This window comes from Motacilla alba, chromosome 12 (assembly GCF_015832195.1).
Source record: "Motacilla alba alba isolate MOTALB_02 chromosome 12, Motacilla_alba_V1.0_pri, whole genome shotgun sequence".
NCBI lineage: Eukaryota > Metazoa > Chordata > Aves > Passeriformes > Motacillidae > Motacilla > Motacilla alba.
In genome coordinates this window covers 10,171,851-10,188,126 of record NC_052027.1, presented here as the reverse complement: position 1 = coordinate 10,188,126, position 16,276 = coordinate 10,171,851, and the positions used below count along the sequence as shown (strand labels likewise).

The following is a 16,276-nucleotide window of genomic DNA, read 5'->3' as shown; positions in this document are numbered from 1 at the left end:
TGTAGGCCGTGTCTTGTGGGCACTCACTCGAGGATACCTCCTCCCTCCTTGTCTTGAACCATAGAAACAGGCTCCACCTTCCCCTTCTTCCTCCTGAGAGGCTCTGGGTTCTGCAGCTGCTCAACTCCCTGGAAAAGAGCAGAACAAGAGCTCCAGAGAAAGAAAGAGCTCCAGCTCCTCTGGTATTTCCACAGTGCTTGCTGGTTGCCGCCAGGCTGTTCTCTCTGTGGCACCTATTGGGGCTCACATCACACGGACTGAAGTGGAATTCTGCAATAAATGAGAGCCCTGGAGGAGACTCCAGGCAATGGGAGATGACTGCTCAGTGGCCTGTGCAGCATCCTTGGGTACACGGGGAGTTTCCCATACAGAGGAAGATTTCTTTATGCAGGTACTGATTCAGCTTTCTTCTCTCAATCATCCATTTCTCAATCATCCACTTCAAAATGTTTGCCAACACTAATTAACCCCTCTGTGGAGGCGATCAGCATCCCTGTGAACCAACAGGGGGACTGAATGGAGAAGACAAGCAGCCCCTTCACGAAAAAATGAAGGGAGCAAAGAATCCCAACATCCTGAAATCCCAATCCTGTGTCCTAACAAAATCACAAATCCCCAGATCTCAGACATTCTGCTGGAAAGACAAGCAGCCACCTGCCACTCTTACCATGCCAACTGCCTGGCTTTCTCAGATGGGCATCAAACATTTAATGATCCCAAAAACTGGGGTGCCCTGAAGCACCCTTACCCCTAAGGAGCTGCACGGTCAGCTGCACAGCCTGCTCCTGGCAGGCAGATTTTCCCATGATGTTGCACATGCTCTTTATTCCATTCATTAACCAAGTTGATGGTGGCTAAGAATAGACCCCAGATGTCCTTCTGGCCTTAAATACTTCTTTGCCCTCAAGGAAATGCAAAGCCTAAGTAGCTCATGGCATGTGAACCAATAATGAACTAAGATGTGAAGAGCTCGCACATTTCCAGGAATTCACAAAATACATCTCTGCTGTTAAAGAACCTCTGTTCTGCTTTTGGGAAATAACTGGTTAGCAAGGATAGCTCAGAACTGGGCAATGGATGTACAAATGTTTAATTCACTGATACAGAGATTGTGCCAGACAGAGCCAGAGCTGTTCAAGTGTCTTCAGTTTCTGTTATCTATTTCTGTGATGTTTCCACTGTGACAAGTTCACAATTCTGTAATAAACTGGTGTTTCTGAACAAAGACCATTTCATATTAAGCCTTTAGAAAGTGTGCATCTTTAGTACAATTTACTCCTGAATTTATTTTTTTAAATTATTCTGTAATGCCATTTTTTATACATACTGCTCAATGCATTTGGGAACTATCCCAAAATATACTAAAGATAGCACTGTGGTTTTCTGCATCACTGCTAGAAATCAAAGCATTCATGTGCAGAATAAAGAAAAATTTCTTTCTGTACAAGCATTTTTCTTCTGTAGCCTGAATCCAGTCTCTTGATAATCAGCAATTACAGAAAAGAATTGTAACAATCAAATGGGAGTTTGCACTTACAGAAATTCATGCTATTTATTGCATGAGTTATTCAGACAGAGAAAGCTGTTTGGAAATCTATCAGTAAATGAAAGAAACTGCTATTTCTGAAAACTGCAATTGTATCAATAGAGATTCTAAAGGGTCTAAAGAGGAACAGGATCCATTTGGAACCAATTTGGTCTTCTCAGAAACAGGGAAGGTTAAATAAGGGGATTTAGGGATCTTTTCCTCTATGAAAACATACTGCTTTTTACCAACTAATATTTTGTCAAACCCTCTATAGAATTATATGGTATTTCAGCAGGTGATGCTGGGGGCTCTGTAGCATTTTTGACTTGGGTGGCTTTCAGTAAATGTTCACCCACCCCATACTCTCCAAACTGTGGCTGTTCACACTTTTCAAAAGGACAGACCAAGGCAGAGGTTAGCAGATGATAAATTATGCTCATTCCACAAACAGGAGCCCCAGCTCCCATTTCCTCAACCCTCTGCTCTGCTTGGGTTAAAGACCCAATTCCGAGCCTGAAATAAGGGGGAATGGAATAACGAACCCAGCAAGGCAGGGAGGCCTCTCCCAGCAGAGCAGTTTCTCCCTTTTAGAGGGAGCTTCAGACGCGCACGGACGGCGCCGCCCGGAGCCCTGCCTGCCGCCCGCAGCCCGCCGGGGCTGGACGGGTCTGGGGCAGCCCGGGCTGCCGGGAGCTGTCCATGGCTGCCCTCCAGGGACCTGCCGAGCCGAGCCGAGCCGAGCCGAAACGAGCCGAGCCGAGCCGAGCCGAGCCGAGCCGCGCCGAGCCGAGCCGAGCCGCGCCGAGCCGAGCCGCGCCGAGCCGAGCCGAGCCGAGCCGAGCCGAGCCGAGCCGAGCCGAGCCGAGCCGAGCCGAGCCGAGCCGCGCCGCACGGTTCCGTGCGCGCTCCCGTGACCTCGCACCGAGCGTCGGGAGCGCGCGTTTCCATGGCAGCGCAAACCGCGGCGGCCGCGCTGCCCCGGCCCCGCTCCGAGCGCCACTGCCCGGCCCGAGCAGCCCGCAGGGGACAGCGCTGGGGGACAGGGACACCCCCGGGGAGAGGGACACCGCTGGGGGACACCGCTGGGTGAGAGGGACACCGCTGGGTGAGAGGGACACCCCCGGGGACAGGGACACCGCTGGGGGAGACAGACACCCCTGGGTGGGAGAGACACCCCTGGGTGACACCCCTGAGTGAGAGGGACACCGCTGGGGGAGAGGGACACCGCTGGGTGACACCTCTGGGTGACACCGTGGAACAGCAAGGAGGGTGTGCAGAGAACTCTGCTAGGGACAGATGTGTGACATCCTCTGCTCTGGGAACATGGTGGATGGATTTATTGCACTAATTTTTAGATCCATCTCCATATTTACTTTGGATTTTTGTTTTGTTTTGTGGGGGTTTTGTTTTGTTGGTCTGGGGGGTTTTGGGGGGTTTTTTCTTTTTCTTTCTTTTTTTTTTTTTTTTTTTTTTTTTTTTGCTTGGCAGCCTGTTGCCAGGGAAAAGCACTGCATAAAGTTTTCAGTGAATTAAAACCCTGAATCTATTGATTCACGTGCTACTGGTATACAGCTAGTGGAATATAATGTCAGAGGCAGTGAAATATATGCCAAATGATTCTAGCAATGAAGCTTTTAAAATTTGCATTAATGAGCTCAATAATTATAAATTAGCAGAGCTAGAGCTTCTGTAGCTTCTGGCATTATCTCCAAAGTGCTGTGCAAACAACCTATAAAAAAAACCAGCAATCTCAAACAAAAAGTATCTTAATAAAATGAATATTTAAGTTAATCATAGACACAGTTTCCTATACTTAGCTAAAATTCTATTATAAAGCACTTTTTATCTCTGAGGGTTGCACTGACAATTATTTTCCATATGCCACTGTCTAGTCCTGCTTTTCAGACTCATTGCCTGCAGGAGGAATTTAAATCAACCACAGGAACAAGAAAATTCTTGTGATAAAGGCTTTAGATTACAGAAATCAAGGTGTACACTGAGGGCTGAAGCTCCAGGTGTTCACTGCAACTGCTCCGTGAGGTTCACAAACTGTATTTAGGGATTCAGCCTCCTGCCCTGATGGGGCCTTCTCCAAAACTCACATCAGCAGCAGGGGTGATGTTGTTCCAGGACATAGATGAGAGACCCTAGAGAAAAATATCCCCTTACATTAAGCAAAGGTCAGAGAGGTTTGGACTCTAAACAGTCAAGGAGGTTCTTGGTAAATGTACTTCAAGAACTGAAAAGGAGAGAGGAAATATTTGGGATATATTCAAGAGCCTAAATTGTACCTCAGCCTCTGTGTCTCATCAGCAGTGAAAGTTTGACACCTCCAAAGAATAAGGTACTAATTGGGCAGCTGCAGAAAAACCACAAAGCACCAAGGACAGACATGGAAATTAGGCCAGATGAGTTTAGCTCAAAATACATAAAAACTGGAGGCTCTTCAGAGCAAAAACTGAAGCTCTAAAATAGCCCTAAAACTAGTGCAAGCAGAAGAGGATATTTTCTACAGTGTCTTATAGCAGTGCAGGTCAGGAATGGTGCCAGCAGCAGAATTGCATCAACTGAACTAATACCTCACTAAGCCCAGCTTGCTGCCTTTGGTGATTAAAGGATAGCTTTAACAATGCTCTGTCTGTTCTTTGTAAGTGAGATCATTCCCACTATGGCTTGTCCCTTAGGATCCATAGCAAAAACTACAAAAAGACCGGAGTCAGAGAAACAAAAAAATAACCTTCAACAGTTTGCCAACCTTAAATGAAAGGCAACAGAGTTCTGTAAAGTGTGTCTGTGCTGTCCAACAATCATTCATGCTTATTGCAAGAAATCCACAATGCTGAAGCAATTACTGGGAAGAGCTTTAGTGAGTAAAAATGTAGCTTGTGAACTAGTGACAGGAGGATGAAAAAGCATGGGTGTGGATCAGAACTGGCGACTGGGTGGAAAAAGAGACAAGGGACTTGGTTGCTTGCTGTTTCCAAATTTGTTTTGTTGTTGATTTCCCATCAGTTTACGTGTAAGCAGGACTGCATCTTACACAGCTTTCACATAAGGCAGGGATGAACATCTCCTTCTGGAGGTCAGAACATACGTGTTTCCCAGTTTAATGGAGCCTTTTGTTAATTGCTACAGACACCACAGGCTCAGTGGTTGAAATATGGAAAGCCCCTAGGCCTGTCACTGCTGTAAAACTTATCACATCAATTACTGGCAGATCCCAGCTGACTGATTTATCATTTTCTTTGGGCCAGGGTCAAAGACACCATCCTGACATACAGCATCTACATCTAAAAGTCTCTCTTCCAAACTTGAAATGGAAACCCACCTTGTGCTGTCAGGTAAGGACACAATGCTCCAGCAATGTTTCCTTGTCAGCTCAGAGGAGAGGCCCAAAGTCAGGTTCTTCTGCCCCAAAACAGATGAAGTGTGTAAAACAGCTACAGACAGAAAAATCCCTGGCTGAAATGTTGTTGTTCATCAGATATGGCCAAATGACTAACCATACAGAGGTCTCAGTTTTGTCACTGGCTTCCCAGGAGCCCTATCCAGCTCCCTGCTCTTGATCCAGCATTGTTAGACATCTGCAGCTGGGAGCACTCCAGGTGTAACACAACACATCCCACTCCCTTTGCACTGGATCCAGATATTCAGCTTCACATCTTCTCCATTCTCATCCTGGGGTTTTTTCTGTTTGGTTTGGGTTTTTTGTTTGTTTGTTTGTTTGTTTTTTCCCAGAAAGCACAGAAGAGGATGAAAAAAACCCAATGAAAAATCCATTTAAAGTCCCATCAGATACTGAACTTTTCTCAATGAGGCACAAGGAAATTAAGAAGGCACAGGAGGTATGTACACATGCCTTAGGCTAAACTATGTTATCAAGCACTTACTAAGGCAGGCACCCACCCAACAGAATACCAAAATTTAGCACATGAGAGATCAAAGACCTCTTCATGGGAAAGCTGGGGATGTTCAGCCTGGAGAGCAGAATCTTCAGGGCTCTAGGGAGACCTGATTGTGATCTTTCAATATTTTAAAGGTTCTTATAAAAAATAGAGTGACTTTTTACACAAGCAGATTGTGTTAGAAAAAGGAGGAGAGGATTTAAACTAAAAGAGGAAAGGTTTAGATTAGATGTTAGGAAGAAGTGCTTTACTGTGAGGGTGGTGACACTGGCACAGGTTGCTCAAGGCTATTAGGGATGCTCCATCCCTGGAAGTGTTCAAGGCCAGGTTGGATGAGGCTTTGAGGTCTAGTGGGGTGCTCCTGTTCGTGGCAGGGCTTTGGAACTAAATGATCCCTAAGGTCCCAACCCAAACCTTTCTGGGATTCTGTGATCTCTGGGAGGTCTGACTGTTGCACATGGTTGCACATCCTGGCATAGTGTGAAAGGAAGCAAGAGGTCTAAAGCAAGGCCTCCTCACCTCACACTGGTGACTGACACAGTCTGGTTTTTGCTTGGCTTGAAGGGCACTAGACAGTTATGGGGAAGAGCTTAGGAAGCAGTGCACTAAGGATGTCTGCTGGGTGATGTCCTCACCATAAACCCAGCCCAAACTGTGCAGACAGCACTGAATTACACTTCAGTCCATGTGACAGCACTGAGCAGAAACACCTTTTATCTCCAGAAGCTTCTGGAGTGGGCTTGAATAGATCTTCTTAATCTGAAGTTAATGGTTTAAATGTCCTTGTAGAAGTCAGACTGAGTTGGTTCAGTGTGAGCTGTCCCCCTTTAACCAGGGGACTCCAAGGATGAATCTCAGAAAATTTCCATTTGCTCACAGCAATAACCCAAGAAGGAAAAATGAGGACACTGAGTGGATACAAACTGGCACAGCTGGTGGATGGATGCAGAATACAAATCAACAAAATAATGACAACAAGTGCTAAGAAATTTAGTGTTTCAGTTGTCTCAAGAGAGAATATTATTGGGATTGTTCAGATAAACTAGGCAAATATGCATCAGCAGGGTATCACCACTGCAAATTTCCAGGCTGTCAATAACTTACTCATGTCTTTATAAACCACAGCAAACAAAGCACAGGCTCAAACTGTACACATATCTGACTTCTCACAGGAACGTGAAAAGAGGAAGACTCTGAAAGTCCATGAGAAAACTACTTACTCCACTAAAATGAAGGCAAAAAGTGGGTTGAGGAAAGCTTTGAAAAGGGAGGAAGAAGAGGAGAGCAGAAAAGAGGCAACATGTGAAGAGAGACTGAAATATCTCCAGGAGATGCTCTCACGGAAGTTAGCCATGAAAAAAGGTGGAGAACAGGCACTGTCTTTGCAATGGTGCTGCTCAGCTGGGGAACAGCCCAGAGCTAAGGCCAAAGAGGGGCTGGGCAGAGCAGCTGGCTCTGGCTGACTCTGGTGGGGTCATGCAGACAGACAGTTCTGTGCTGTGTCTTGCCAGCCCCTGCATGGCTGAGCCATCTCCAGCTCAGGCGTTCCCCTTCAGAGCCTGGGCCACCCCTCACAGCAGCCTGGGTCCCACCAGCCTCGCAGCAATGAGCTGGTAGCCAGCTGAGGGCTTGCAGGATTTTGTGTGGTGGAAACCTTTCTACTAATCCAACCTAAAGTTGGATTTTAATGGATACAGGCCTAAATTTTCTGCCTCTGACCTGAGGAGTAGATTTGCCATTAACGTCTAGAGGACAAGGACCAGATTGTCCACTCCATTCTCCCTAGTTTCACTCCATGAAAAATCCATATGAAACTGATCCTAAACAAGGTTATAACTATAATACCATAATCAGTATTGCTGACTCCAATGCCAGCCAGCTCCATGCTCGTGGCAGCCTACATATTCATTGTGCTTTGCCTTGGCCATATTTCCCCCTCTCTAGTCTAAGCAACTTTATACTCTAATTTCAGATTATGCATTCGACAGGGAGACCTTCCATGGCTACCTGCAGGACAGAAAGCAAATCTTTTTTCTTGAGGTACATGGCTTTCAGCATGCTATTTTCTGTTCATTTAATTACTCTTCCCTGTGTTGCTTTGTTTCGACATTTATTCTCCTGAGATCAATGCCTAGAGATCTTTCCAAGGTGGCACATATCAGAGTGTGAACTGACTGTCCAAGTCCTGCCTTACAGTCACTCAGAATCTGTAGCCCAGTAATTCTCAGCCAAGAAATAAAGGAATGCAGCTCATTCCCACCACGAAACCATCCCGTTTGTGAGATGCAGTTACACTGATCTTTGGCTCCTGCTGTCCTGTACATAAACTGTGGCTGGGAGCCATTCTGAACTCAACATGGGGAATGGAGTAACTGTGCTCAAACATTCCCATTAGTCATCTCTATTATTGAGCTGTAACACAACTGAATCAATCTTTGTCAGCCAGGAGTTAATGCAGTGCTGGGACTTCTGAGTTCTGTCTTTAGATTCACTGCTTCTCTGCTAGGTTCCTTCTGAAATAACTCCTGGCCTCCATGTACCTGGCTTGCACTAAGTCACACACCTGAGTTTGAAATCCTTTCCCTCTCTGCCCACAGCTATCAGGGAATTTGGTAATCAGGTCCAAAGCTAAACCAGTGTACCTTTAAATCCAACCAGCTGATGTGACTGCATTGCCTTTGGGCTCATTTCAGCACACCATTGCAGTAAAGAGAGGGGAGATTAAAAAGATGGAGAGCATAGCCAAGGATGAGGAAAAAAAGCTGGAAAAGGCTGAGAGAAGGATGGAGAAGGACGCTGCCATGTTTGATGAGTTCCTGAAGGAGAACCACAACCACTCTGTTGAAGCACTGAGGAGGTAAGGAGCACTGAAGGAACCACCTTCAATGCTATTGTGCTATTTCATTCTGGGCACAGGAATTTGCTGCTTGACCTCCCTGCAGGGTTTTGGCTGAACACTCTGAGTTTCCCAGAGCTACAGTTCTGGTGGCTCTTTTCTTCCCACACATTCAATAAAAGAGAAGAAGGAGAACAACACCCAGGGAATACCCTCACTGCAAAAGCCCTTGATCTGCTGGCAGCAAGGAACCTGCTGGTGGCTCCACCACTTCCATTCTTCTCACAACACCCTTTACTGGAGGGAGATGCCTCTGCCCAAGCCCTCAGTGAAGCAAACGGAGCACTTTGGCCCACTGCAGGTATCACAAGGGCACAGCTGCAACCTCAGCAGCAGCCAGGTTAGGGAGGCCTGGACACTGGGATGCCACACTTTGCCAAGAACAAGAGGGTCTTCAGGCAAGAGCCAAGCATGTCCTGGGGTACATCTATAGCACAGATTTCTAGGGCTCATAACACATCTTTTTCACTGTTTCATAGGCACCTCAATTCACTACTAAATTGTTTAATGGTTTGTTCGTGCATCCTTTCCTAGAGCCAAAAGAGAAACCTCAGCAAAGACAAAGAAAATAACAGAGATCCAGGGACTCACAACTGAAATAAAGAAAATCCAAAGGTAAGATCACTCATTACTCCTGCCTCACCTTTAACTGCCCCTACAGTGCTACAGCTTCACAGCCCTTGCAGGGGATAGATTTCTAAAAATGTTCCATTTTAAGAGTCAAAATGTTTTTGGCTTTTGTTTTAGAGACAAAGCCAGATGCTCGCTTTGTTTCTAAGACAACTAATCTAGTTTTCTAATTACATTTTTTAAAAGTATAGATATTCCAACTCCAAAATTAAATGCCTAACAACAGATTAAAATGCACACAAAACTAAGCAATGCATTTTAATGGGGACCTAGGGAAAGACAAAAAAAAAAAGTATAATTACCATTATGAGTTGAGCTGGAAAAATTTCTCATTCCTTTTCAAGTAAAAATTCAAAAATTAGCAAGCTCAGTACCATAGCAAGAGACATGACCAGGGAATATGACTGATTCTCAGTTTCCACATGAGAAACCACAGAGAGCACAGAGGGCAGGTTCCCTTTTGCCTTTGCCATAGCCATGAAAAAATGTGCCCTCTCTCCCCTTCTCTGGATGAAACTGAACATCAAGAGTGAGACAAAATCTGCTCAAACAGAGGCTTCCCTCCCTGCTATCAATCTTTGTCCACTTCTCTCAACCCAGTGACATCTCCAGATTTGAGGACACCCTGCAGGAGTACAAGATGTACAGGGACATCCTCTACCAGCTATCTCCAAAAGAGTGGCAGGAAAAACACAGAAAAAGGCACAAAAAAGAAAAGGATAAGGAAACAGAACCCAGAGTTCATGAAGGAAGTGCTTCGCATCCCTCCACCACAGAGCAGGGTGAGTGCCAGCAAAGGGCTGCTGCTCCTGCCTGGGACAGCCCCTGGCTCTAAGTGGACACTTCCTCTTGTCTCCAGACCAGGGTCCCACAGACACTGCCCACAGTGTCACCTTCACGGATATACCAAGTTCCCTGCTGTTCTCAGAGAGTTTGGATTTCAGGGCACGTGATGTCAGGCCACAGCTTAAACACTTCCTGAAGCCTCTTCTATCAAGAGAAATGTAAGTACCAGATGATGCAAACGACAGACTCAAGGACTGACAAGAGCACTCAGCTGACTGGCAATCAGCACAGGGGAATCCTACTGCTCACCCTGGCTGGGCATTCCAAGATCTGGAGCTTATTGGAACAAATGCAGATACCACAGAAAGATGTCAGGTGTGCAAGTCAGTACCTATATGCCTGCTCCAAGTGAGCTCCATCCCTCAGACCCTCTGCTGAGAGCCTGCCTCAGGTGGGGCTGTCACTAAGATGTCACTAAGAGGATGCAAACAGAGGTTTTTAACCCTTCATGGCACAGGGTGACAGGTACAAGTGAAAGTGATGAGCAGACTGAGCTGCCAACAGCAGCAAAGCACCACTTCCCCCTCTTCCAGCTCTTGTGTAGAGGAAGAAGCATTAAACAAATGAGTGAGTTAAACTCACTCCCAGGGAGTTTAAAGGCATTTGGATCAACACCTTCAGTTCAGGTTCATGTGTCGTTCCAGCCCCACTGGCCAGCACAGCCCAGGGCAGCACAAAAGGCAGTTTGCTCATGGACAGAAGTAGCTCCTGTGCTGCTTGTTTGTGTGACCCCTAGACCCTACGGACCCCTAAATATCCCACAGCCACAGGGAGGCAAAGGGATGAAGGTGCAGAGGAGTAAACAGTGAAAGTGAAGAATAACACTGTTCCTATGTCACTAACGAGAGCCCCTCTGAGCTGTCAATTCTCTAAGGGCCTAACACACAAAATGCTTTTCAGAAGTTCACTGGAGGATGCAGAGTGTGAAACCAGCTCGGATGAAGATGAGGTCAGAAGATGTTGAAATATTTGTCTTTTCTGTTTGTCCTGTGTCATTTATCAATGTTACTAATTCCCCTCACCCTCTAACCATTAGTTACAGTTTTGAGGAGTCACTAAAATTATAGCTACAAATTATAAATGTATGTTTATACATTCCTGAATGTTCCCATTTTGGTGACACATATTATAAATACCTTAGTTTAACTTTCCTCCTTCAGTTTCCAAAACCCTACCATCATTTCTAAGCTTGCCATCCTCCAGTGAGATATGACATCACAAAATGAAAGATTTTTAAATTAGTGCAGTTACTGGCTTATGTCTGAAATTGAGGTTTTCCCACTCACAGATGTTTGCAACACTTGTAACCTCCCAAAATGCAACTTGTTTTGAAGGTGAGCTGTTGAGGCAGAGTACAGCTACACACATGGCAGGAAGGATGTCCATGTGTATTTGCACGTGGACAAACATGGACTTCTGTAGGTGGAAGAACGTTTGAATAGCCAGAGCTGGTGCAGACCAACCTCCACGTGGTTCAGTGGAACAGAATCTAGAGGAAGGAAAAGATTCATCACATGTGTTTTCCACTCTAGGAGCCTGAGCTCTACTTTACTGATCCTGAACAATTGCTTACTACTTTCATGGAGATGCTGGATGAGAACTTATCCTTTGTCCTGAACTCGCAGGATATTGCAGAGAGTTGGAACAAGGTCCAACAGACTTTCATCACCACACGTGAAAGCACGTAAGTGTGACCTTGCAGGTGATGGAAGGGGTCCCTGTGGCCCAGCTGCCAGACAGAAGTGACCCCTCTGGCCCCACAGACACCTCACCGTCCGGCACACACTGCAGGGCACACATAAGGCTGTTCACACAGCAGGGTCTTTCTTTGAGCTCCTAGGAAAGTGTCCCATACGTGCTTAATTTAGGAGATAAGACTTGATCTTGGGGCTAATTCCTTAGTCCTCAAGGCACAGGCTAGGGAATGATGCATTAAGCATCCTGGAGTCAATGTCAGTATAGTGTAATTCTCATGAAGGAAGACCAAAGAAAGAAATAAGGCAATTCCTGGAGTGATCCAGAGCAGCACCAATGCTGACTCAGGGAAAAACCTTCCTAGAGGAAGGCAGCAGGGAACCCAAGTGTCATTGTAATCCACAGTGTCAATGGCAGGTAGACAAATATATTCCCAATTAAAATGTAGCTTATCTCCTTGTGGAAGTTTTAGAGGTAGTCTGGATCCCCCTTTGACTTACCAAAAAACCTTGAATGTTTAGCAATGCTACTTCTCCCTCCCCCACACCAGCACAGTAACTGCTTTTCCATAAAGAAACCCCGAAGTTCCCCGTGTTTTCAGGGCTGTGGGTGCAAGTTCCAGGAAAGGCTGAAGTGTTACCTCCATCTGCCGGCAGCAGGAGGGACCAGCCCAGGCTGCAGGGAGCACAGCCGTGTGTTCCAGAGGTGCCCTGCCCAAACACCTCCTCTCTCTCCCCTCTAGGGAGAAGGAGTTGGCAGCGCTGAAAGAGCAGGTAAACACCCTCCGAGCCTCCGTGGCCAAGGAAGAGGAGAAAGTAGCCGACCTGAAACTCAAAGTTCAGCTCTTTTCCTCTGGAGAACACGAAGGTGATGACCAGGTATACACAGTAGGATCCAGGCAAGGGGGGTTCACATGTGCACAAGTGGTTCCTCTCCCCAGGCACATCCATCCTGGGAGCAGAGCACACAGGGGCTGCACTGAGGAGGGATCAGCAGTGTTTGCCAGCAATGGAGCTACAGCAAGGCTGGTTTGGGGCACTGCTGAGGCAGCAAACTGGGGCAAACCTGTGCTCCATACAGCTGCTGCCAGGTGGGAGCAGGGCTCCCAGAGACAGCTGGGCAGCTGCCAGCTGACCAGGCCACAGCCAGGCTGGGAAGATGAGACCAACAGGAGAACGGCTCAATTCAGCCATCTGTTCCGGCCACTGCCCTTAGCCAACAGGAAACAAGCAATTGAGCCTTATTGAGGGGATTAAAGTGTTTCCTTCACAGATTTCCTTTGGTTTTGGAGGGATATTATGGTTCCACTTGGCAGAACCCAGCTGTGCCACTCACCATATCTCTTGTCACCTCTAGGACAAAATGCTGACAAGCCTGAACAAGAAGGTGCAGGAAGTCTATTTCCAGTGCACTGGAGACAATGAGGCAAACCTGCCAACAGTGGAGATGTTAAAGGTAATAGAAAAACAGCTCAACGATTTACTGGACAGCGTGGAGAGAATCCCACCAGCCAAGATAGAAAAGGCTGTGAAAGACATAAGAAAGGAACAGAGGGCAAGGTAAGGCAAGACCCTCTTAGGAAAACATCTCTATTTTAAGTGTTGACAGCTGAAAGAGCCAAATCAACCCAAAAAACTGTAGCAGCAATCTGAAATTCCATGTAAGCAATCCATCCAATTTTACTTCTGTAAGGGTTCTACATTCACAGTACTTGCATCTCTTCATCAGTGAACTGCAGCCCACAGCTACATTAGAAAAGACCTGCAAACTACAGTAGAAAAATCTAGAAGAATAGAAAAGAAAACAATCCACAATCAAAACCAGAATCTATTATGATAATCATTATTTTAAGAAAATAATTTACAGTAACAAAATTTAAACTGAATAAATAGAAAATTAAAGCTCAAGTTAACACTGTCTGCCTTGCCCTAATAATTTGTCAGACTTTAATATGTACATAGGGGCATTTGTCAACAACTCCAGCTTTGAAATATTTCTTCTACAAAACTTTTAAGTTTAATTTGTATTACTAGATTAAATAGTAGCAATTAACACAGTCAGTGTAAGTCCCAAGATGAGACACGTTCCTGTAGGCCCAGTTACACAAAATTTCACCTCACAAATAACAAATATAACTGAACTGATGACTGCATCTGGCCATCCTCAAGTGAATCAGACAGATTAACATGAGGATTTAAAGCCAGACAGTGACATTTTGGTTCTGCATATTCTCTTTCTCTGCATCATTATTCAGCTGTGTAGTAGAAAAGGTATGGTGCTTCTTCCTGATGTTCTGTGAATAGGTTTGTACTCTTAAATTGCAAAATAAGTATGACAAACATCTATTCTGTGCTGGGGATGGAGGAGAATAATTCAGGAAAGATACTACAAACCCTACCCCAAATAAAAATAAAGATTTTTTAAAACCCCCCAAAAAACCACAAAAAAACCCTAAAACACAAAACCAAAAAACAACCAAAACAAAAACAACCAAACCAAAACCAAAACACAACAAACCCTACAAAGAGCATTAAACATTTTCCTCAAGTTTACATGGTTAGGACTGCAGTTTCTCTGCACCACTGTTCCACAGCTTGAGCCCATTTCTGTTCAAGCACTTCATTTTCAGAGGGACCTGGAGCAGCAGAACTGGCCCCCAGTGTGCCCCTTTGGGCCAAGTGTAGCTCAGTGGGTGTAGCAGCTCACACCTGTGTGCCACAGACCTGCTTACACTGCTGAGAACTGGGCATACAACGAGCACCAGCCTCCCGCAGCTGGGGAGCACCCTGCAGGGCATAAGCCACCTGCTGAAAGGGGTGCAGGGCATGTCTGTAACAGAACAACTGCCCAGCATCTCTGTGTCAAAGCCTGACATGCTTTTTCCACCCATCACTCCAGAAAGAGCAGGACCAACTGCAGGCAGGGCTTCCCTCTTACCCTTCACAGCAACCAACTCCAGCAGCAGGTGTGCCCCAACCCTTGTGCTCCAATGGTTAGATGGAAGGTGTGATGTAAGATGTTATGTTAGATGTTGATGCTGTGTGTCAAAAGTACAGCTGGGGTAGCTGCAAGCTGCATTTAACCCATCCTTTATTCCCTCTCTTCAAAAGGCTCAGAGAGGAAAAGCAGAAACAAGCAAAGCAGCAGCAGGATGAAGGATTGAAAAGGGACATGGAAAGATCACAGGTACCTGAAGAAAAAAAGGTAAGTGCAGGGGTCTGTGGAAACACCTCACCTCAACAGCTCACTTTGGAAAAGCTGGGGGTACCTGAATATCAAGTATTTAAGGGAAAAGTATTCTTAAGGGGCTTCCACAGCTGTGTGGCAATGGCACCCAAAACCAAGCGTAGCCCAATTTACAGGAGTGATGGAACTTAAGCCACTGCTGGGAAGTCAGTCACAGTGCACATTATTCCAGCTCAGTGTCCTCCCATCATCCTTCTCTCAACCACATGACCCCCTCCACTACTTGCCAGTTCTCAGTGAGCTCATTTCAACTCATTACCTTGGTTGTATTAAACCAAGCACAAAAATTGGCAAATGAGGAAGTGGGCAGCAGCAGGACACTCCTGATAACAGCAGCAAGGCCCTAGATCAGCTCAGCCACATCAAACCACACCTTGTCTGACATGTTCCACATCCTCCCTAACTCAGCTCTGGCCCCTTGAGAGGCTCATGCAGAGCTTCTGCCATGGCTGCTGCTGCACCTTCCCCAGGCCAACACGGCCGTGAGGAGACCCCAGTTCTGTCGCAGTGTGACTTGAGAGCACACAGCACAGGTGACTTGAGAGCAGGGGCCATGAGCCCCTGCCTCTTTAGCCAAGAGAAAATAGAGGGTTCTGCAGCCTCCCTCTGATATTTCATTGGATTTCCAACTTTCCATCCTGCTCCTGGCACAGGACTAATGAGGCTTCAGTCAGAAAGCAGTTGTAGGTACAACAGCGAGTTGTAGAAGCTGAAGCAGGGGCACACACACAGCCTTCAGGTGCTCCACATTCACCTTCCAATCCAGAAAGCACACTCAGCAGACATCCTGCAGCCTGCCTGGAGCACAGGGCAAGGGCCACAGCCCCTCCCAGCCCGGCAGCACAGAGCAGCTTTAGCTGCCTGGTCAGACACCCTACCAAGCACTGATGCAGAGCCTCTTCCTCCTCTGCAGAACTACAAGAAAACGGCCTTGCCTTCCAACCCACCTGCCAGGAAGGAGAACAGCCAAGGAAATAGATAAGGAAGAACAATTATATTATTTTCTCCTGATGACACAGCCTTAACCACAGCTCATAGCTCACAGCCTCAACCACAGCTGACGCTGCTCCAGAAGTCTTTCCTAGATCTGTCAGTCTTTGCTCAACTGAACTTTACTGTCCCATGAAATTTCTTTCTTCTCCTACCCTAAGATTCCAGGGAAAGTTTGCAACCCCTTTTCCCTTCCTTTGGTATTTTGCCTAAGAAAATAAATTAAAATCCTCTCATTTTGCTTCTCAAGCTGCTGCTTAGCACCAGTTCTTGTCTCATTCGGTTTTTGATGCCATCAGCACTATCTGTACTAACCTGAGCAGTGAGATCTATGACAGTCCTAGGTGACAATCTTTGTTAAGGCACAGCTAGGGCAGGTACCTCACAGACATTTATGATAATCACAGGTCTTCTGAAGGACTCTAAAAACCAAGGGCTATGCTCCAATCCAAAGCCATTGTAGACTCTGCCCCACTATGGTGGAGAAGACACAACTGAAGGAAAACCACAAGCTCTCTGCAGAAATCAAGCTGCCAGTAA

At 46.2% G+C, this 16,276-nt stretch overlaps 1 protein-coding gene across 2 annotated transcripts; it reads left to right on the top strand.

Moving 5' to 3' along the window:
* Positions 1–2,364: 2,364 nt before the first annotated feature.
* On the top strand, positions 2,365–16,207 carry CFAP100 (cilia and flagella associated protein 100). Of its 2 annotated transcripts, none has more exons than XM_038149144.1 (15): positions 2,365–2,614; positions 4,783–4,869; positions 5,267–5,373; positions 6,606–6,795; positions 7,406–7,473; positions 8,127–8,290; positions 8,864–8,944; positions 9,560–9,741; positions 9,819–9,963; positions 10,706–10,754; positions 11,338–11,489; positions 12,243–12,378; positions 12,857–13,059; positions 14,611–14,704; positions 15,660–16,207. In XM_038149144.1, exons 2-15 carry the CDS (start codon positions 4,845–4,847, stop codon positions 15,726–15,728), a joined length of 1,665 nt encoding a protein of 554 aa, XP_038005072.1. In that variant the 5' UTR covers positions 2,365–2,614; positions 4,783–4,844; the 3' UTR covers positions 15,729–16,207. The 2 variants fall into 2 exon arrangements, with proteins under 2 accessions (XP_038005072.1, XP_038005073.1); XM_038149145.1 differs by having other exon boundaries at positions 2,365–2,633.
* The last annotated feature ends 69 nt before the right edge of the window (positions 16,208–16,276 follow it).

What these genes read in the sequence shown, in the direction of transcription:
- CFAP100 (XM_038149144.1), top strand. Translation starts at nt 4,845, where the DNA reads ATGGAAACCCACCTTGTGCTGTCAG. An exon ending in GAAATAAAGAAAATCCAAAG is followed by an intron (nt 8,945 to 9,559) that starts GTAAGATCACTC and finishes CTCTCAACCCAG; the next exon opens with TGACATCTCCAGATTTGAGG. An exon ending in AGAAAGGAACAGAGGGCAAG is followed by an intron (nt 13,060 to 14,610) that starts GTAAGGCAAGAC and finishes TCTCTTCAAAAG; the next exon opens with GCTCAGAGAGGAAAAGCAGA.